Source organism: Notolabrus celidotus, chromosome 17 (assembly GCF_009762535.1).
Source record: "Notolabrus celidotus isolate fNotCel1 chromosome 17, fNotCel1.pri, whole genome shotgun sequence".
Taxonomy (NCBI): Eukaryota; Metazoa; Chordata; class Actinopteri; order Labriformes; family Labridae; genus Notolabrus; species Notolabrus celidotus.
Window position 1 is genome coordinate 6,891,253 of NC_048288.1, and position 22,569 is coordinate 6,913,821.

The 22,569-nt window shown below is 38.7% G+C and overlaps 1 protein-coding gene and 1 long non-coding RNA gene across 2 annotated transcripts; both read right to left on the minus strand.

Annotated features, from left to right (window-relative positions):
* Positions 1–832: 832 nt before the first annotated feature.
* Positions 833–16,603, minus strand: slc51a (solute carrier family 51 subunit alpha). Its single transcript, XM_034706489.1, has 8 exons — positions 16,271–16,603; positions 8,084–8,235; positions 7,922–7,995; positions 7,508–7,666; positions 3,671–3,782; positions 1,605–1,751; positions 1,264–1,369; positions 833–1,135 (listed from the first exon to the last, which is right to left on the minus strand). The coding sequence occupies exons 1-8, from the start codon at positions 16,344–16,346 to the stop codon at positions 993–995; spliced, it is 969 nt and encodes a 322-aa protein (XP_034562380.1). The 5' UTR covers positions 16,347–16,603; the 3' UTR covers positions 833–992.
* A 1,070-nt stretch (positions 16,604–17,673) lies between these two features.
* Positions 17,674–18,883, minus strand: LOC117829420. Its single transcript, XR_004634623.1, has 3 exons — positions 18,822–18,883; positions 18,080–18,206; positions 17,674–17,895 (listed from the first exon to the last, which is right to left on the minus strand). It is a non-coding gene; the product is annotated as an uncharacterized LOC117829420 (long non-coding RNA).
* Between the last annotated feature and the right edge of the window lie 3,686 nt (positions 18,884–22,569).

Below are 22,569 nucleotides of genomic sequence, written 5' to 3' on the forward strand. Positions count from 1 at the left end.
CTTGAAGTTTCAGGAACAATCTGAAAGTTCAGTTCATCCGAACTTTGGTAAAAATCTCCATGAAAAATCCCCAGTGGGTCTCTGATCCACAGCTGCCATTTTGGATGTGTCAGGTGACGACCTTCTGGTGCATGAATTACTCACACCTGGTGGATTATCCGTGCACTGCATGTATCTGATTGTATACGTCAGGTTTTTTCTGAAAAATATATCACACTGATGATGTAGAGGTCTCAAAAATGGATGTATCGAATGATACACTTGGCGTTACAGGGTTAACTTATTAATGTCTTTAAAAGTACTTCTATACTTTTCTTTATACCGATAGTATTTTTATTACTATTTAGAATTTTTTGATTCAATTTTAGGTTTCTATATTTATTGTTCTTACGGTCTTGTTCTCAAGTATCAATGTTCCAATCACCAAGTCAAATTCCTTGTGTGTGAAAGCTCACTTGGCAATAAAGCTTTCTTGATTCTTGAGTCTTGAAAGAAGGTATTGATTAATAAAAATAATTCTGAAGCAGTTTCAACATACATGAAAATTGATTTATTATAAGTGTTATTATAAAATAATGTTCATATGGAGCAGCTGGTTGAGGGAAAGTCCTTTAGAAATAATCAACGGAGCAGTAGACTCAAGTCTCAAAAAAGAATAGAATAAAATAGTTTACCTGTTTCTTATTTTATTAGTAAAACTAACTCACAAGGTGTAGGAAATTATTGACCTGTGTAATAAAACATTGTCAGGTAAGCTTATTGTTTGTTTATTTGTGTTTATATATACTGTACATGAAAATATGTGACCTCTGATAAACAAACAATACATGCATTTACATATAATTCATATTTATTCATTTATATATAATCTCATAATCAAATACATGCAGGGAATAAAAATGACACTTGCGAACTCACACACACACACACACACACACACAAACAGGCACACACGCACACAGGCACACACGCATATACTCCTAACACACAGCTCATGGCAGAGGAGCCATCTTAGAGTTTTCATTGTCGTCGTGCTCCTCTTCTTCAGGCAGAGGATCATACTGTCGGCGGTACAGGAGACGCGTTGCCAGCGTGATGATGAACATCTCCAGGATCAAAAGCTGCTGACTCATCACTGCGGAGACAAGTGGAAACAAAGATCAGCTGGAGGAGAAGCATTGTTTCAATGAATAAACTCATTGTTCGTGGAACAGGTAATCACATGGATGAACAGATCGGATGTATGCTTGGTCATTGACTCACTGTATCCTCTGGCTGGGGCAGAGAAGGGCGGAGCACAGGCTATGGTTCCATTTAAGGCCAATATGTTGATGATTGCCGTTTGTAGCTGGCTCAGGACTAGAACAAGCTGAAAAACACACACAGAGACGTACACTGTATAACCAGACGAAGAAAAAAACTGGAAAATCTTGTAAAAATAAAGTACGACAGCCCTATAACTTGACTCTGCTATAAGAAATCAATATTTACCAATGGCAAGACAAACAGATTTTAGTGTCTGTAGTTATTATCCATGTGTGTGAACAGCTGTTTGTGATTTTAAATGTCCAACATGTGTGTTTAAAGCGTCTCTTGTTTCTTACCTGGTACAAGGCGTACTTGGGGATGATCTTGAGTGAGCGCAGGGTAATCCTCAGGTGCATGAACATGATCGCTACAGGCCACAAGGCTATGATCGTCAAGATACCCACGAAGGGGTTAATCCATATGGCAGACCCAGTAATGGTCAACTGAAACACAATCACACACAAACACACACCGTTTTTCTTTAGAGTGCATTGATTGTCTTTTATTTTTGTCCTATCTATGTAAGCATCTTCCTGACATTGTCTCAGCTCACTTAATGATGTAAAATTCAAAGGTTAGCCTCTGTTTTACTTTGTTCTTCTCTTTTCCACTTAATATTAAGTATAATAATTCTACTGCTAAACTATATTTTTGTACAATATGTATACAAAAAAAAGCCCACCCTGAAGTAGCACACACCCAATGAGTCATTATTATTTCATGCATGACATCACAGGATATATTGTCGCTACCTAGGAAGAAGTAATCACACAGCTTTGAGTTCCTGTTAAAAGTAAACACTCTTCATGTGTCAGCCCCATTTACTTGGAATGATGTGCAGAAGGACTTGAGACTGACACATCTTGTAACTCTGGGGGAAATTCAAGTCAATCATAAAAGCCAGAGAAACAAGCTCAATTGGATCTTGTGATTGCACTATATTCATGTAACCATGTGAAACTGTGGCCGTATTTTATTTGTGTTGTTTTGTGTGCTTGTTGTGTGTTGTAACCTATTTTGTGCTGCCGTCTTGGCCAGGTCACTCTTGAAAAAGAGGTTTTAACTCTCAATGAGTCTTTTACCTGGTTTAATAAATTATTGAGAAAGAAAGAAAGATCAACTGAGGGCTGTCATGGCAGAAACTGGATCTAGAGACAAAGAAGGGACAAGTTGAGGCTTTTTTCCGAGTCTTTGTTCCTTAGGGAGAAAAGAAGCCTTTGGAAGTCACTGATTACTACATTCATTCTATTTCCATTGAAAATTCCCGATAAGTTCCTTTCAGTTTCCAACGTTTTAATGAAAGTTCCCTAAAATATCTATTAAACTTCCATATTAAATATTCTGAAAACTCCCCAAATTTCTAAACCTTTCCCCAAACGTCCTACAAATTGACCAAATGTTACTATTTTTCTGTTGAAAATTTTTGAAATTTTCTGTTGAAATTTGCAACTCTCCCAAATTTCAATAAACATTTGAAAAATGTACACATAAAATTACAGAGAATTAAAAAAAAATAATAATCTATTTAAAAATGGTGAGAGTTTTCGAAAGTTTCCATTGAAATTTCTTAAAAATGTTCACTGTCAAGTCCCAGAACCATCTCTGAAATTTTCCCATAATTTTACTCCTAAAAAATTGAGAAAATGCCCAGAAATTTACACTTAAAATTGCTGTTTGAAAATCCAGCGAATTAACAAAAATTTTCCAAAAATTTCCACCATATACCCATGAAAAGTTCTAATTTTACTTTGAAAATTCAGATTTTCTTTTTGCATAAAAATCAAAATGTAAAGTTACTCTAAGTTTAAAAGAAAAAAAACAGTTATTTATTTATTTATTTATTAGTTATATTTCTGGACATTTTTCCTTTATTTGATAGGACAACTGAAGAGAGACAGAAACATTTGGGGAGTAGCGAGTTGGGGAGGACATGCAGTAAATGGTCATGGCTGGGATCAACTTAAGACCTCTGCGACGAGGGCTATAGCCTATGTTTTTGGGGCGTGTGCTTACACCGCTAGGCCAAGCGCACCCCCCCAAAAAATGGTATTTATTAATTGATTAATTAACTAATGATTCATTAAGCTGCAATAATGTTAAGTGTCAGAGAGAAAAAGAGGAGTGTCATTAGGGAGGGAATAACTGAGTAGCTATTAAAGATGTTCAAAAATTATCTGTAGTGATCCATTGCAACCTGTTCTACAGAGTATGTTAGTTTTAATATAACATCAAATAAAAGCCATCATCAGAAAATGACTCATTAAAGAGCAAGAAGCTGGAAAATCCCTGGCACAGAAACAGAAAACAACAGAAACAACAACACAGGGAGATGTAGGAAAGTATTTCCGTGTTACTAACTCACATCAGCAAGGTTAAAGGTTCCGTTGGTCCAGAGGACAATAGAGAGGATGGTGAAGACCGGCTTCAGGAGAGCAAACTGGAAGGAGCCAAGTTTGAGCAGGAATAGAGAGCGCCTGGTTGGAACAGAGGAAGGTGATTAACATTAAGAGTTGATAAGAGAACACGGTTTCAGGTTTATGTTCATTTGGAGAACAATTAAGAGTCCGGTGTGGATTTCTGTGGACTTCCCTGAATTAACGTTCCTAAATTATTTCCGCAGGATGTTTTGAACAATTCAGGCGAGTCTGTAACTGAACACTCCTACCTGTCCAACAACAACATTGATAGCTCCCACGAGATGCATCATTTTTCTTATAAACTGAAGTGTTTCCAAAGGAAAGCACTGAAAGTTGTTGACGGGAAACTGGCTACAGCTTAAGAGAACAAAAGGCTGAGCCCGGTCTTATCTTGGCTATCACCCTCATCGTCATCATCATCATCATCATCATCACTGTGCAGCGGTAGGGCTCAACATAAAAGGAGTTTCTGTGTATTTAATCTTGGTGGAAGCACTTTCAGCGGTGCATAGCGTAAGACGCATGCACATCTGTTAGTCATTGATGAATGCCATCATGCAGATCATTGTGTTGAGACTTGCTTTCAGTCTCAGCAGAGTGTACCTGCTGCTACAGACACACAGCAACTAGGTTCAGGAGAAATCTGACTGTGGACTTATTACTACTGGATAGAATGATCAAATACTATGACCTGGAGATGAAAGCGCAGCCAGTCTGAAGTTAGACGGTCAAGGGTTGGGACTGTAGTCTAAAACATGATATATGCACATACCCCATCATCTGAGAGAGTTCAATGGCCAGCAGTGTGTTCAACCTACATGCAGCAAACAAAATAGTAGTCTCTATGTTGTAAGTACAGATAATCTGTAAGGTTACTCAATCCCCAAAGAGGCCAAAGACCTCCTCACGTAGCCTCTCAATAGATATGTGACTGTAGCTGTATCAGAAGCTTGGAGGATCCATGCTTCAGGTTCAGAGCAGGATGTTTCAGTACAGCAGGGATTACTCTGTAGAAGGAAATCTTGTTTCATTCTGTGTTTGCATTGACTGCTCACTTTGCAGTCACCATCTATGTTGTTGCCAGATTCAGGGTCTGGCCTTTAGCCTGGGAAGTGTTCTGGCTTCCATTTGATGTAATTTAATGCATAGGTAGTATTGACCAATTGGGCATCAGCATTGCCATGTGCACATGCACGCAGGAGAAACAGCCCATATGGACAGCAAAAGCAGGTGGAACACATTCTGCCGTAATAACATCCCTGTTCCCGTCAGTGGTAATCTGACTAGGGTTTATTTATCTCTGTAAACAAAAGTCTGCATACATGTGCAGCTAACAATCTGCTCTGCTACAAACATTTACACTTGAGGGAAAAATCTGCTCAACTCTGAGTCCCTAAGGCCAGCTCTGAGCTTTCCTTTCTTCCTGAGATGCATCACTAATGGCCGAGGCTTTTATTTGGCAAACTTGCAGGTAGGACAGAAAGTCTGTTTCTTTTTCACTAAAGTAGGCCTGAGTGAAGCCTCTGTGTTACTAAGTATTTACAGTGAAACTGAGACTCACCATTAACAGATGAACACGCAGTCCTCCAGGGGATATAACAAACCAAGAAATTACAGCGTTTATTTTGCAGGCACATCTGGAGGGGCGCTTTTAATCTGAACACACTCACGCCTCTCAAGCTGTTAATTTACACAGCATGTAATAATAATGCTAGCCATTAAACCCTCAGCCAAAAATCTTGGTGTAATTTTTGATCGGAATTTGTGTTTTGAGCCCCAGGTGAAAAAGTTGTCCAGTCTTGTTTTTATCAGCTCAGAAATATATCTAAAGTCAAGTCCTTAATGTCAGCCTAAAGATCTTCAGAAACGTATTCATGCTTTTATATCCTCCCGTCTCGATTACTGTAATTCTCTGTACACATGTCTTAGTCAAAAATCAATCCACCGTCTTCAAATAATTCAAAACGCAGCAGCTCGTCTTTTAACAGGAACTAAAAGATGTGCCCACATTGAGCTCATCTACGCTGGCTGCCTGTTGATTTTAGCATTGATTTTAAGATTCTTTTATTGACTTTTAAAGTACAACATGGACTTACCCCTCTCTATATCTCTGAGCTTTTATCCCCCTACAAACCAGGACACAGTCTGAGATCCTCTGGCAGTGCTCTGCTAGCTGTTCCAAGGACCCGACTGAATACTAAAGGTGACAGGGTTTTCAGTCAGGGCTCGTTCACTCTGGAACAGCCTGCCAGAAGAGATCAGACCTGCAGAATCAGTCCCTTGTTTTATGTCATTACTCAAGACACATTTTACAGGAAAGCTTTTATTGTGTGATTTAATTTAATTTTAGCTCTGATTTTAAGGGTCTGTTTTATAAGTTTGAAAGGGTTTAATTTTTATTTCATTTTATTTTTTTATCGCTTCATTTTGCTTTGCACTTCTTCTTATTTTTATTGCCCACTGTAAAGCACTTTGACACCTGTACTGAAAAGTGCTATATAAATAAAGTATTATTATTATTATTATTATTATTATTATTATTATTATTATTATTATTATTATCATTATTATTATTATTATTATTATTATTATTATTATTATTATTATCATTATTATAAGGAATACCTGAAAAGTAAAGCCTAACTCATAAAGGCTTTACAATCATCAGACATTAGCTGATGGGTTCAGAGATTTGGTTGATGTGGATATTCATGATCCAGTATCTTACAAAGGTCATGAAAACACACAGGTAAGGATCTTCAGTAAGACAGTTAAAGGAAATACGCCTTTTATTTATTTATTTATTTAAAGTTATATATTTGGGGCTTTTACACCTTTATTTCATAGAGGAGAGGACAGTGGATAGTGTAGGAAACTGGGAGAGAGTGGGGGAAATGACATGCAGGAAGGAGGCCGCAGGCTGGATATGAACCCGGGCTGCCCACAACATTGGCTTGCAACTTTACCATTGGGCCAAGTCCATGCCCAGAAATACACCTTTATTATGAGTCCTAAGAGAAGATTATCAAGACTTTCACATCTACACAGGAATAGGTAACTCCTGCAAGTTTGCTTAGCATAAAATCTTAAATCTGAGCACAAATTCTTAGATTTCCTGTGTCTTTATGGAACAAACATTTTCCCCTCATCGCAGCGGTCGCTGGTTTGACTCCCGACCTCAAACATTTGCAGCATGTCCTCCCCTGCTCTCTACTCCCCACATTTCCTGTCTCTCTCTTCAGCTGTCCAATCAATAAAGGAGAAAATGCCCCAAAAAAGCAAGTGTGTGTTATTTTTGAGCTGTTTCCCCTATTCTAAGTTTTGTGCTAACGTAATATGTTGCTGGCTGGAGCCTCATATTTCAAAGGACAGATATGAGAGAGGTGTTCCTCCTCTGGAAAATGCACATTTCATTAAATGTGGAACTTTGTCTCAGTGAAGGACAGCTCTTACACTTGTGGTAAGATAGTTATTATAGTCTCATGTAGCTCACAGTAGCAAAACAAGATAGAGCTCATGTTTCTGTACCAACATCCTGCACCACTGGCTCTGAGGCTGATACAACATTTGTTAAAAGTTATAATCTGATAAAAAAGCTCTCTCCCTCGCCAATGATAATGGGATCCAGTTTCTAAATCCTCATGCAGACAGTTGCTGCGATTATCAGACTGAACATGTGTTTCCACGTAATGCTCTCCAGAAGTCGCTATCTCCCAGGGTGATGTGAGAAATCTAGAGTAGTGATAACACGAGCAGGTGAAAAACAAGACGTGTGTGCTTACTTTGTGATGGCAACATATGGTAGACATGGGCAGCAGCAGCAGCACGGCCCTGTGCTGATCCTGAGCTTATGTTTCCCTGCTCGCCTGAGGAAGGCCTCGTCACCACCCACCTCCTCCACCATCAGGATCAGGAACTTGAACACCACAATGGAGAAGTAGCTACAGAGAGATAAGAGGACTTATTAATACATGGAGGGGAGTTTCAGATGAAGGATTACTAGAGAACTGAAGAATAGTACAACCATCTGTTCCCCACACATTACAACACAGTGTCACTAATCTCTTCAGAACCCGTGGTCGGGTGTGAAGTTCATGTTTCCCATCTGATGTTTTACTGTGGGGCTCTGTGCTTAATAAAACACACAGCACTGTGAGAAATGTGAGGAAAAGAGGAGCAGACAGAGAGAGACCCACCAGGCGGAGAACATATCAGTAAACATGGTTGCTCTGGGAATCCACATCCCCATACACGACATGCTGCCAATCACCTGAAACCAAAAGGAGGAAGAGGTTAGTGTACTGTGAGGGGGGAGACTGTGAAACCACAACACTATCAGTGCAATGAGTCTTTCTCACCGGTGCTGCCCCGTTCACCCAGATGATCACACTCTTCTTATTGTTGGGGACTTTCTTATAGATGTAGACACACTCCTCTATGTAAACCAGCATGGATATCACCGCCATGAAGGTGAGCACGGAGTACAGGATGATGCCGAAGATGTCTAACTCTGGAGGGAGAAAGGGAAGTTAGCTTTTCAACTCTGACACAAACTGAAAGTTAGTAGTAGTAGGCCTACATTGTATTTTTTGTCTACACATGTATGTGTTTATGTTTTCACTGGGAAGCTGCTTCAAATGAGTTGCCCCGGTCAGACTAATAAAGTTTGATTGATCATTCTGACTTTGTTGGTGATGTGTAGTCATGTTGACGAGCATTTCAGCCTTGAAATGTTTATTCAGTTTGAAATAAGTACAGCCAAAGAGAGCCAAGGAGCCTAAAGACAAAGATTAAAAAGATATCCTCACAAGAATTACAGTTTCTAAAGGTTAGCAGCTCTCTGAGAGTTATTGTTGGCATTAAAGTGCCTTTACACACAAGTTAGCCATGACAGCACACTAATGGTTAGTGGAAGTGTTTATTGTTTACCATTTTAAACATTTGTGTTTAGCATGTTGGCATGCTTGAAAACAGTGTGCTGTCAGGAACCAACAAGCCATCTTGTAGAACAAGTCCTTATAAGGATAGACGTCTACTGTAATGCTAGCAACTCTATGAGACGTGTTCTAAAATACTCACATTTACAATACCAACATGCTATTAGGTAAGGTGCGTGCCCACATAACAGTTTGCCGTTTTCGATTCCAGCCTGTGGCCTCTTTCCTGCATGTAATTCCCCCCTACTCTCTCACCCAGTTTCCTGCTCTATCCACTGTCCTCTCCTCTATAAGTAAAGGTGTAAAAGCCCAAGAAATATAAGTTTAAAAAAAAGAAAAAGAAAATAGCATGTATCCTGTCAACATGAGGCTCCATAGCCAAGAGCCTGAATTAAAATGAGCAATTAACAGCAGAACTAAACATTTCAACAACCTGATGCAAGAAGTGTTAAAACCTCTTGTCCTTGTTCACAACAAAGTAAGTATTTTTATATAACTCATCCATTTGATTCTATAAAGGATAAGACTCTCTCATAATTGGGCATACCTAGGGGAGCAACTGAGCTGCACGGTGTTGTCTAAAGCCTGATTTATACTTCTGTGTCGAATCGAGGGCCATCATTGTGAATTACTATGGTAGTATTGGAAAAATTCATAAAATAACCTTATATAAAAAAGAAAAATAATTGAAAACTTGTTGCCTCCCGTACCCACGCAGAGGCCTACGCACGAAGCTGACGTGCACCTCCTTCAAAATGTGACTACCCGTAGAATCAACGTGGACCGCAAGACCTCTGATTGGTTTGCTCAGCGGCATTGTACTTCCAGGATCCCCACCCATCGGCCGTGTATTTCATCTCCTTCTCTCTATTCTTCATGTAATCATGTCTGTATGATAAAAAGCAACATATATCAGCTGTAGATTAACATAACACGCTCTGAATCACTGTGGAAAAGTAAACAGAGATCGTATCAGGGCTGGAAGCAGGCGACCGGCTATCAGAGAGACCACACTGCCCTTAAGCGTTTTGGCGGAAAATTGCTGCGCGACACGGACACATCGACACAGAAGTATAAATCAGCCTTAAGGAAAGAGGGTTACTGGTTCAAATTCCCATCAAGGCAGGATGTTTGCATATTCTCAGCTGCCTCCTACAGTCCAAGAACATGCTTGTGAGGTTGATCAGTCACTCTAAACTGCCCGTAAGTGTGAGTGTGTGCGTGAATGGTTGTTTGTCTCTATATGTTAGCCCTGTGATGGACTGGTGATAGACTGGTGACATGGATGGATGGATGGATGGATGGATGGATGGATGGATGGATGGATGGATGGCTGTATAGATAGATAGGCTGCTCTGACTGACAGGTGATCAGGAGGAAACGCTAAGGCCTCGACTCTTTGTCAGACTTTTCCAATATGGCTACTCCTCCTGTGCTTTACTGAGATTATATGACAGTAAGAAAGGATTGGTAATGGTGTTGTCATTAATTTTGCTATTCATCAGTGTTGATAGAATTGAACAATCACACACTGGACCAAAGCCAAAGTTAAACTGTCTCAATATAAACTATATGTGTGATCGCTGCAAACAATTTCAAGCCAATTTCATTCCCATGTTTTGGGAATGTCCTGGGTTATCTAATTTATGTCTGGTAATATTTGATATGCTTTCCAAAACTACAGGTAGAGTTTTAGAACTGTCTACGTTCTTAGAGCTATTCAGTGTGGTGACCATAGACTGTACAATGGACATAGTATCTGTGACGTCACCCATCTGTTCCTGAAGCGCTGTTTTGAAGCCATACGTCGGCGGGAGCCATATTAGAAATGCTGAACTTTCACATTGGCTTCATATTTTGAGATCGGATGTTGCCACTTGGTGGTGACACAAAATCTAATCTTGAACAACTACACACAAAGGTTTTTATCTTTTGCCAAACTTGGACGCAGAGGAAAATTTTGATCAGATGGAAAGACTGTAACCCTCCAACATTTACACAATGGTAAGGTAGACTATAAGGGGATCGGCTAACAAGTTTCTACTGATAAGGCAGCCCTTTCTGAGTCATGTTGATGTTTCAGGCTCTGATAGTTTGGTGACGAGTAACCTTTCATGTCAATGTAAGTGTAATGGCTATCGGTTGTCTTCTTTCTTACTGCCATAGATCTACACTTATTTATATGACCATTCTTAAGTGACGACATGAAAATGTTTTACACGTTGAGTCGGCTCGGTAACCTCCTTGCACATGGAACACTTATTTTACACACAATACCTCACTTCCTGTCTCTGAGTCACATGACGACCAGAAGACCATAAAACTAACAGGTAACAAATACAGGAAATAAACCAGCAAATTTACAATACACTGTCCAAAACTAAACAATATGTTTTCTCACTGTATTCTTACAATTTATATCCTTAAAGTAATACAAACAACTTATCATTGTTAAACAGCGCTTACAGTAAGTAATAAGAGGCATCTGAAACAAACAACTGAAAAGACCCTTCAGATGCCTTTGGGTTCATGCCACTGCTCTCCTCTTTTGTGTGTTTCAATCAAGAGGCAACCTCCAGCCGCGAGAATCGATGCCAATGCGGAAGTGTTATAAACTGCAGTTCTTCGAGTGTTCGCTTGAGGCTGGCTCTGGAAGCACCGGAAACCACATACACACCCATCAAAGGGCCGATCTTTACAGCAGAAATAAACATGTTTACAGCCTGGTTAAAAAAAAAAGTGTAGTCTGGATAGCACATTTCTCGATCAGCACACACTGTATGATTCTTTTCATAAAGCGGCAGTTTCGAAAATATTAAGATTACGAGTTTTCCATTATGAGAGGCACAGCTGACTTGATTGACAGGCGGGAACACTGTAGCTGTTGGCTAGAAGGCTCAAAGCCCACCTCTTTACCTCACAGTAGCTCAACTGAAGTTAGGTTGACTTCAGCTTCAAAACAGCGCTTCAGAAACAGATGGGTGACGCCACGGATACTATGTCAATTATTTATACAGTCTCTTGTTCCAATGCTTGTTTTTGCCCTAGATAATAGAGTGAACTGCTTTAACCCTTTAAAACTTATTTTACTTTATTTCTACTGCACTTCATATTATTAGTCATTTGATATTAAATTGTATTCCCTCGAAATGTTAACCATGTGTGGGGTTTGGGGGGATTTCTATGAATCAGTATGTGTCATCATTGTGAATTACTATTGTATTGGAAAATCATAAATAAACTTTGTTTAAAAAAGAAAAATAATTGAAAACTTGTTGCCTTTTTCACAATCCTTGTTTCATCATGTACATGAGTCAGTGAGTTTCATCCTTTGGGGATAATCATTATCTGTTCTAATTTCTTGGCAGTACAAAAAGTAGAGTATGGGGTCACGGGACTTTCAAGAAGTAGTCTTGTGGGGCAAATGTGTCTCCATTGGAAACAGAATATTGAAGCTGTAACTAAAGGAAACAGCTGTATACAGTCTGTAGCTCTGGAAATCAAATGCAGACGGTTCCCAGCTCACATGTTGACAAACAGGAGAAAGTAAGGATCCTTTAAGTTATTATTCAAGTCAAAGACTAAGTCAAGGATATGATGTACTACATGAAACAGTGTTTTTTGTTTCACTAATTATACTAAAAGCAAACATACAAAGTCAAAGCATGTTAGTGGGTTTATGCACAGTGAGGGAGAGTAGCTGGCGGCGGGACATTTCCAGTAATAATGTTTAAGACACATGTGTTCACAATTGAACCACTCACACAGATGTTCCAGACAAAGAACGAAAAGAAACAAAAAGCGAGAGGAAAGGTTGAGAAAACGGTTTCAATATGTCTCCTTCAGTGGTGAGTATCCTGACAATCTGATTCATCTGCTTCCTGGTATTCAGGGTCATTAGCGGTGATAGTCAGTACATTAAAAAACACATGACCACACAAACAAACGTTTCTATTTTTAGCATTCTTACGTGAAAGTGGTCCTCCTGTGGGATCTGTTTCTAATTTAGAATAAGGATGTTATACAATATTGACCTCATCTGATGAAACTATTTCAGTCTGTCTGCTCTAACCGTACTACTCCACAGCTTATCATCTTACAGTGTTTGCAGTAACACACGTGTAGAGCATCATCAGCTTTATAAAGTGCAGAATGGAAATATTCTATAAACTGATCCAGACATAGAGCCTCGAAAATGCAGAACTACTTTGTAGAGTATCATTTCTCCTTAACAACACATTGACCACCTTTTTATTTTTCCTGTGTTTATTGAGTGTGTTTATTTTGTATAGTGACATTTAAGTTATAACTTTAAAAGAAACCTGAGATTACCTGCAGAATTTTAATCTACGCACCAACATAAATGCTAACACACTCAATGTGTGTGTTTATCTCTGATCAAGTGCTTTGTGTAGTGGACAAAGTAAATTATTTGGGGCACATTATCAGAAATGACTTGAGTGATGATGATGATCTGCAGCGACAGTGCTATAAACTGTATGCACAGGCTAATATGCTGGCATGTTAATGTCCAATGTGCACAGATAAGGTTTTTAGGAGCCATAACGTTCATTTTCTTGTCTTGTTTGTTAATCATGATTATTTCCTTTTATGGTTGCCTTCATTTCCTGTTTAGGGTTCATGGGTGTGGATGACCTTTTATCTACACTACCAGCCAAAATTTTGGAGACACCTTCTCATTCAAGGGTTAGTATTTATTTTAATTATTTAAAACACTGTAGAACGAATGAGAAGGTGAGTCCAAACTTTTAACTGGTAGTGTACCTGTTGAGTTGGGTGGCTGGAGACATAAAAAGAGTGTGAGTGGGTTAGAATATTTTTTGTTGACCGCCATCGTCATCGTTTATTTAGATCATTTTTGGTATTTAATCATTTTGAGTCTTTTGTCAATAAATAGAAAAACGTTTCAACGACTTTGATTTGGATTTTTTGAAAGACGCGTCACAAACACAAGCCCATTTAGTCTCAGCGGCACTTTTCAATCTTAGCCGCTTCAATGTTAAAACAGAGCTTGTTAGTATACTGCTCAGTTGTGGTGCAGTTACACAAGTTATAGAATCTTTCTCAAGGGACCAAGATGGACAAGTTCATTGTTTCTAATAATGTCCCTACATTTCATGCTGTGTTAAGAAATGTGATGTATAAATGTATGTGTTGCTTCGTTGATTCAGAAAATTACATTATAAGGTACCTCACTCAGCCCACATTAAGTGACATTAAGTGTTTTTTGAACCACTGGAACATATGTCTTCTTATAATTTAATCCAGATGAAGGTGTCAACTGTAGTTATGTGATCTTTGTTTCTTGCTGAACCTGTATTGTATTTGTTATTGTTTATTTCTATTTTTTACACATTTTTATGTTGATATGGACCAAATGGCCTGAAATAAAGTATAAAGTAATTATATATCGTTGTTATACAGTGTTGGGAAAGGTTGTTTAAAAGCATCATTTTGCAAGAGAGCAATCGCTCTATACTGTAAGAAGTCTGACTACAGGAAACAAAAATATGAAATACAAACAAAGCAGGGAAAATCAAACAGTGCTCACGTATTAACAGATCATACTGACATCAAAAATAATATAACAACCAGTGTTGGACAAAGTATAGGTCTTCATTACTTAAGTCAAAGTATAGATCCTCCTGGTCAAACTTTACTCAGATACAAGTGAAAGTTGTTCAGTCAGATTATGACTTGAGTTAAAGTCCTGGAGTACCTGCTTTTAAAAATACTTAAGTATTCAAAGTACCTTTTGAAATATCTCTAAATGTATTTTCACAAAGCACGGGTGCAGTCATGAATGCAAGGTTGAACATTCTGCTCCATTCTGTTTATCTAGAAAACATGATTTCATATCTAAAAAGTCTACTATGAAATATAAACTAAGTTACTACAAGCACAGACAAGTTCACAATGTTCATCTGGAATCAAAGCAGTGTGTTAGCTACAACCCTCCACAGGCTTTCTCAGGTTAGATGCTGATGTTTTGGAGGCTGTGATGAAGTTTGTGTGGTTAACAGATCATTGATTTACAACAATACAAACAATCATTCTTTATTTAAAATCCTCAAACGTGGGTTTAAAATATGGTCGTGGTGCTCAGGTAGAGAATCATTATCCTTCTCAGTCATAGCCATCATCACCACGACTAAATGAACGCACTGATCTGAAGAACATTTGATCTACGCTCAACCCAGGTACGGCTACACCACTGAGACAAACCAAACACAAGGACACCAACAGTTTACGGTCTTTGGGATCTGATTTCAGAAAATAAAACTCATCAGTTGACTTCAAAGATAAAGTAGAGAGTAACTAGAGCACTGAAAGAAATGTAGTGGAGTCTAAAGTATGATATTTGTCTTTCAAATGGAGTAAAAGTAATAAGTTCCCCCATAAAATAATACTCAAGTAAAGTACAGATACTCAAAAAAGGAACATAAGTAAATTAACTTTGTTACTGTCCACCACTGATAACAACCAACTATTTATGGTAAAGTGTGAGGCATGTCCTTTGATCAGACACTTTCCTCCCAGAAACAAAAGTCCCGATGAGACTCCATTATTGAGCATTATTACTCACTTACTCCTGACACACCGTGAAACATATCCTCTAAACTCATGTCAAAATATCTAATCAACACTTATGACAAAGACATCGCCCAGAGAAGAGTTTGAGTGTGACAGAAACTGGGATGAGCAGGTTGATCAGAGTACTGAAACAATAATAAATCCTGCCTTTAATTAAGTGCAGCTTTAACAGTTTACTATAAAAAAAAAGACAACAAACAAGGAGCTCAAGCAGACAGAATTTGGATGTTACAAGAAAGCAAGTTAAGGCAACATTAATTTGAACTACTCATATTTTATCTGCATGAAGAGTCCAACTGTGCAGCCCTGTCAGACGTACTCATCAGGCTTCTATTGTAATATTGAAGGTAATGTGCCTTGTAGATTACACACAGTCACATTTTTCTAGTTCAGTCAAATTAAAAAAGCAGGATTTTTAAAACACATTTTAAAAAGGTTTGATAAAACATAATGTTATATGGAATCTTAGTTTTCACTGAGCTTGTTTACACCCAGGATTAAAGCCATACAGGTATACTTGTCTCTCTCTTGGTGGATTTTCTTTGTATACTGTAGAAGATGTCAGGCAGGAAAACCTCTAAGGAGCCTTTTAAGAAGTGAAACGGATAATCCAACATTTACAATAACACCAGCAGCCAAGAGAGGAGGATTAATGGATTAGCATGATCATTATTTTCATATCAGTCTCTGAACACTGAGTTCTGCCTGAATTAATGACAGTAATGCTGAGTTTTATAAGGATGCTTATCTTGTCTAATTCTTATATTTATGTCTTTACTGTGAGGCTGCAGAGAGAGAAAGCAGGAGTGAGATCTGGTGTTTAAGCCCAAGGGGACTACGAGATGCTACACAGGGAAGACCACCAGCCTACAGCCTCACTGCTGCTCCCAGATTTGGGTCAAAGAGACTCATGTGGACAAATTAAGAGTAATCACAGGAAGGCCACCAGACTCTTTCTGTCAGGAGGATAACACTGAATAATATTCAACTCACTGAGGATGATGTCGATAGCGAGAGGAGGTTGACCCAGGCAGCCCGGGTCAGGAGCTGGGATTGATCCATTATCCATGCTGGGTGCTGTTGTCGGTGGATTCTCAAATCAAAGTTTCTGTAATATCTCCTGCTGCGCACCTTCACAGACGCTCGATGTGTGAAAGTCGGTAGCAGCGTTGACTCTCTCCTCTCCAAAGATCCAAAGGGCGTTCCGAAAGTTTCCACAGAGGGATATGTGCCTGCAGGGCACCCCAAACACTTGTTGCAATACAAGAGCCCGCCTCCTCCGTGGACCCGGAGGACGGGGATTGTTTGCGGGCTCGCGACAGGCTGAGTAATCGACGTAAAAAACGTGCTGTGTGGGATGTCGTGCGGTTTTTCTTTTTCAAGAGGAAGAAACGAAAGAACATGGCTCGTGCTTTCTTTCCTTGACTGTGACCTTTTGTGCATTTTTTGTCATTTCTCACACAGTTTGAATTCTGCATCAAAAAGGTGAAGTGTTCTGCAGAATATTCAGGTTACAGACTCAGTTGCATGCAGCATGGAGGTGATAGAAACCTGAGATTTGGGATTTTGTTTTATTTATGGTACTCACAACAATGTGGCATTATTTTGGCATAAAGAAAACTTAAATCTCTGAATCTCTTTTTCACATTTACATTGTCAAGTTTGGCCAAAATTGTTTATTTTTTGTTGCAACTTTGCCGTGTTTTTGGGTAGTTTATTACCACTTAAGAGAAAGAATATGTCCACACTTTTTACTGTGGTTGCCCAATTGAGGAACTGACCAAGCAGGGATAGCATTAAGTATGTGAGTGCACTAAAACACACACACACACACACACACACACGCACACACACACACACACACACACGCACACACACACACACACACACACACACACACACACACAAATATATATAAATTATTTACCCTTCCTCACTTATTTACTTTACTCACGCACGTAATATCTGTGAAGTTCTCACAGCAAAATCAGCATACTCAAATTAACAGTCAGAGTTAATATTAACTCTTCCAAAGTGTCTATAAGGGTCCACACCACAGAGTGTTAATGTAACTCTTTTTGGAGTGTTGTTATATTAACACTTATTAAGTGTAATTGTTGACTCTTTTGGGAGTTAAAATTTAACACTTCGTAACACTAACCAGTGTTACTTTGGCTCAACACTTCAATATAGTGTTAGAGATTAACACTCTCAGAGGATTTTTTTTTAACTATTAAAGTGTTAACCCCTAGTTAAGAGCTACCCCATATCAACACTGTAAGGTGTAAACATTGCTGGACTAAAATTACTAAAATCACTTGGATTATATTGTTAAATAAAGATAACATGTTTAGTAAGAACACATTTATTTTAAAACATATGCATCACATAGGCATTTAAAACTGGAGAGAGCTTAATCATAAGAGAGGCTGAAGACAAAGTGAGCTTTGAATAGCACATCAAAAGCAGCAACTGATGCCTGAGCATTGCACAGGATCACTTTCTGGTCCACAATGATGAAAAAACTTTTGGATCTTCTTCATTTGCTCACCAATGCAGAGAAGGAAGGGCTGTCTTGCATCAACTTTGTCCAGGAATGTAGTGAGGCTGGCTCCTCGCTGCAGTTTGAAACAGATTTACAGAAACATAATGAATATAACATACAAGATCAAATTAATAATATAATATAATATAATATAATATAATATAATATAATATAATATAATAAAAAAGAATAATGTCCAATATCGACCTGTAACAAAACGTATGATTTTGGTGGTATGAAAAGCTAATAGTACATACCTTAAGAAATCTCACAAGATGATTAGCTGCCTCTGCTGAGCTAATCTTTGTTGTTTTTTGTGGCCTCTTGGTGTAGGGGGCAGGAGATGCAACAGCAACAGGAGAGCCAACAAATCACTATCCTAGCCTTGAACACAAATGAGAGTATTTTAGACAGAAAGAAGAATTACTTACTTCAGTTGCCATTTAGCTTAAAAGTTTAGTTACAGCCTGTAAAATAGCTTAGAATTTTAGTTAAGATTGACTTGCTGTGTTTTGTTAACCGCGGTGTCAACATGTTGTCAGAGAAGTCAAGCAAAAGAAAGGCAGTATTAGTGTAGCATACTTAAAATGCTCACTGACTCACATAAATGCAAGTCTTACAATCCAAGGATATCACACTGCCACCAGTGTTTGCATAGCATTTGGGCTGCTAATGAATTAAAACAGTCCAACAAGACACATTGCTTTAGTTAGCCTAACATTAAACTCGACATACTTAATAACTTAATCAACAGTTTCTTGTGGCATTGTCTCTCAAACATGTCTCATTGGTATGGCATTTACTATCAAATAAAGTTTAGGCGAGATGAAATGAATGAATAAGGTACTAGATATTTGGTTAGGTTGGCTAGTTTGTGTATTACAGCACAACAGTAGCTAACAGTGTAACAGTGGTAATAATTGAACGTAAAAGACCATGCACTGTTAAAGAAATAATATCTGTATCAAAAAATAACCTTTACAGAAAGTATTTTCTTACCTGACAACGGTAAATCTTGTCTGTTGGCTTCTGACGGTGCACATTCAAAGCGATTCAACGGTAATTGGGGGAGGGGGCAGGATGAATAACACTAACAGTGTCACATCCAGGTTCAGAGTTGAGAGTGAAAAGTATGGAGTAAAAGTTATACCATTAACACTTACAGATTTAATTTGTTGACACTTTGTGTTAGCACTCAAATTTGACTCTAGCTCTTTTTACACTGAAGATACACTTTCATGAATTTGACTACATCAGTGTAAAATTAACTCTGCACTTTCTTAAAATGCCACAACACCAAAATATTAACTCCCCACAATTTGCTGTGTAGGACCCAGAAACAGAAGTAGCAGAGTAGAGGTGTTGGGTCGAGGTTATGGTGGAGCAGGATGAACTTGGAACAGGGCAGGTGAGGTAAAAATGCTGAAAATCAAGTATGAGCTGGGATCCCACAAGAAAGGAAGGCACGAAAGACACACAAACCTAGAATCAAGTTTTGCACAGCACAGCAGAACTGAACACTATGATGGGTACTGGTTGTGGAGCTGGGTTACTTATTCTGCAGGTGCTTGGTGAGATGGATCTCAGGTGTGCAGGTTGACTGACAGCAGGAATGTGATTGAGAGCCATGCCTTAACACACACAGAAAAGGACGGGCAGGGTAACAACACACAAGGGAGGGACAGAGCCCATAACAGTGACTTTTTTATAAATCTTTAAAAGCAGCACAACAGAGCGGCAACATTGAATCCTTCATGCTTGACTCTTTCAAGACTCAAAAAGAAAATGCACATCCACAGTCACAGTTTTAAGGACAAACAAAAGAACTGTGCAGCACTTAAATGCAAAGAAAGCTGCAAACTTTTGCAACACGCAGCACGCTTCCAACAATGGAAATCAAAGTCATCAATGCAACCCCTGCCCCCCCCCTGGTGCAGCCTTGCTTCTTTTATATTTGCTTGTTCAAGTCCTTACTTGACACAGAGAGTCTTCCTCACTGAGGCGTCTTCTAAGAAGTGTTTCAGCCTCTCTGAGGGCACATATAGAGAGTTTATTTCCTGAGTTGGTCTGGTTACAGTAAAATCTTGGCGTGTTTTGAAGGGGCTCAGTCATACAGACCACTGACAGGATTTATTGGCATCATTAATGAAAGACACTTTGTCTCCTCAGTCTTGAAATGTTACTGGAATTTCTCCATACCCTTAGGTATGTGTGTGTGAGTGTGTGTGGTAGTGTGTGGTGGAAGAGGGGGCATTTCTTAAGACTGGAGCCTTTTAACAACACATGCATGCATATCACATGCCCCTCCTGTTCCCATAGCAACATGTGCAGGGGGTATTGTCATGTGAGGCATTTGTTAAGAATCTTTTGAATCCTTTGGCTCCATTTGAATAATTTCCCACAACACAGAGAGGCCAGTGTACAGGTCCTAAACATCACTTAGTTAACCATGATTCAGTAAGCAGACTTTCTAACGTCCTTTTGTTTTTACTTTTCAACATCACCTCTTCTACCATCCAGATTGTGTTCTTTCAAACCCTCTGCCTTGCTGCTCAGTCAAACCTTGGCTTCAGGAGGTTAAAACAACGTGTTGGTACGTTTATTTATGTGCTCTCCCTACCCTTGATCTGCATGTGCTGACACATTCAAAGGAGTGTTAGTGATGGCTGCATTACGGGCACAGACACGGGGTCACACGTCAGCCAAGTATTGCACATAAGAAAGACACAGTATGATACTTCTCTGTCCTGATGTGTTCATCTTTATTACAAAACAGCACAGTTTGATCCATTTCTGTCTCATCGTCAAATCAACTGAATCAAGTCTGAGCAACCTCCCTTCCCTCTGCATCACGGCACACCTTAGCTTACGTCTTTGTTTCACACTCATCTGAATGGATTTGTCCAGACTGGCCTGAGTCAGAGAGATCTAAAGAAAAGCTGGAGTGTGATCATTATTAATAACACAGCAGTAACCTCAAAATGAATCCATGATCTGTCCCTGTTTACGACAGACTGCGTGGATGATGTCAGTTTGGGACTGTCTCACTCCCAGCTGTAAAACAGACATTCTATTTTAAGTCAAATTAGACGCAGCCTCAAAGTCAACAAACTATCTCCAAAAAAATGTCACCTTGATTGCTTCACTGATGCGGCCAGGAACTGATGCAGATGTCTCTTTAATGGTTAAACCATCCATAGGTTTTTAGTAGAACAGTGGCTGCTCTGGCCTTGCCAAGATCAGAGTGTATGTTTACTCCGAGTAACAAACTGACATCGAGGTCATTAACTCTGAAGCTTTATCTCACATGTACACGGACAAACACTTTGGGCAGCTTGTGTGAGGTTCCTGTTCAGATTTTTAAAGTTTAAAGCTACTGTGAGGAGATTTTTACTGGTTATGAAACAGACTGAAAATAATAGTGATGCCTCTGTTTGACCAATGAAACCACATGAGACCATCAGAAAGGAGACTGATACATTTTATGTGGTGGTTTTTAGTGCTTGTAATCACTGCCGCAGGGTAGGTGTCAGCATTTACAGCACAGTGCCAAAACACAATAAGTGAATGAACGAAAAAGCAACCAATAATAATAAATGATATAAATTCAAAATAAAAGATAAATAAATAAAACGGAAAATAAATAATAGTGAAACTACAATAAGATATATAGGTTCATATTTGAAAAGCAATAAGAATAACAATACAAAGTATATAAGATAAATAAAATAATAGTAATTATAATACCAAAAACAAACTGAGAAATACAATTTAAAAAAAAAAACATCACATGTGATAATCTACATCGAGTACAGAACATGTTCTTCTTTGAATATAGGTGTCGTGCTATAGAAGGGATTCAAAGCCTCAAAGGATCAAAATAAAGAAATAGTTGATGGAAAAAAAAGAAAACCTCAAAATCTGCAACCAGCTTTGTTGAGGTACGTCCTTGAACTGCAGGGTTTTTATAAGGGCAAAGAAAGGCCGCCATATTTTAAAAATTGGTTTGTTGATCCGCACAATATGATATTTGTTATCAGAAAACACTGTTCACATATATTGGATGAGATGACTCCCTGTTTTGTCCACAAGGGGCACTAAAATCAATACTAACCAAAAGTTCCTTACAGTAGCTTTAACTTGGTTTTACTCATTTTCTTTACATTAAATTGATGTTTATTAAAACATAAGTAGAGGTTTGTAACACAAAAAGTAAGTGAAAAGTTTTCTTTCCATTCTGACCTGAGTGTGATTCAACTTAACACTAAGTACATCATATAGAAATCGCTGAGTCATGATTTTCTCACCTCGGCCTGTCTGTTTTACACATCTGCAGAGCAAATGTGATTCAGGCTCTGCTCTGTGTCAATACACCTAAAGTATGATTTAACAACAGCCTTTGTGTAGAGAAATTCAAAAGAAAAGGGAGGGATAGGAGCAGCTGAGGAAAGGTTCAACTCTCACCCGCAGAAGTCAAAGGCCTGACTGTTAAACAGATAGCAAAGGTCAAATTTCAGCTGGTTCTTAAATCTCGGTCCAAAAAAGTTTGTTGACTGCCCTCAAATAGTGACAGTATGAAGCAATGTCCCCATTGAAGTCCTCACAAATCAATCTTTCCTTGACAGCATTTTGCTTTACACAACTTCCTGCTCAGTCTGCATGCTGTGTTTGCATCATTGCATAACATACATCAAATTCAATTTCAGTCCAAAAATAGCACTCGCTGATGCTCCATTAAGTGTCCTTT

What these genes read in the sequence shown, in the direction of transcription:
- slc51a (XM_034706489.1), bottom strand. Translation starts at nt 16,346, where the DNA reads ATGGATAATGGATCAATCCCAGCTCCTGACCCGGGCTGCCTGGGTCAA. An exon ending in CGCTATCGACATCATCCTCA is followed by an intron (nt 8,236 to 16,270) that starts GTGAGTTGAATA and finishes TTCTCCCTCCAG; the next exon opens with AGTTAGACATCTTCGGCATC. An exon ending in CCATATGTTGCCATCACAAA is followed by an intron (nt 3,783 to 7,507) that starts GTAAGCACACAC and finishes TGTTCCAACCAG; the next exon opens with GCGCTCTCTATTCCTGCTCA.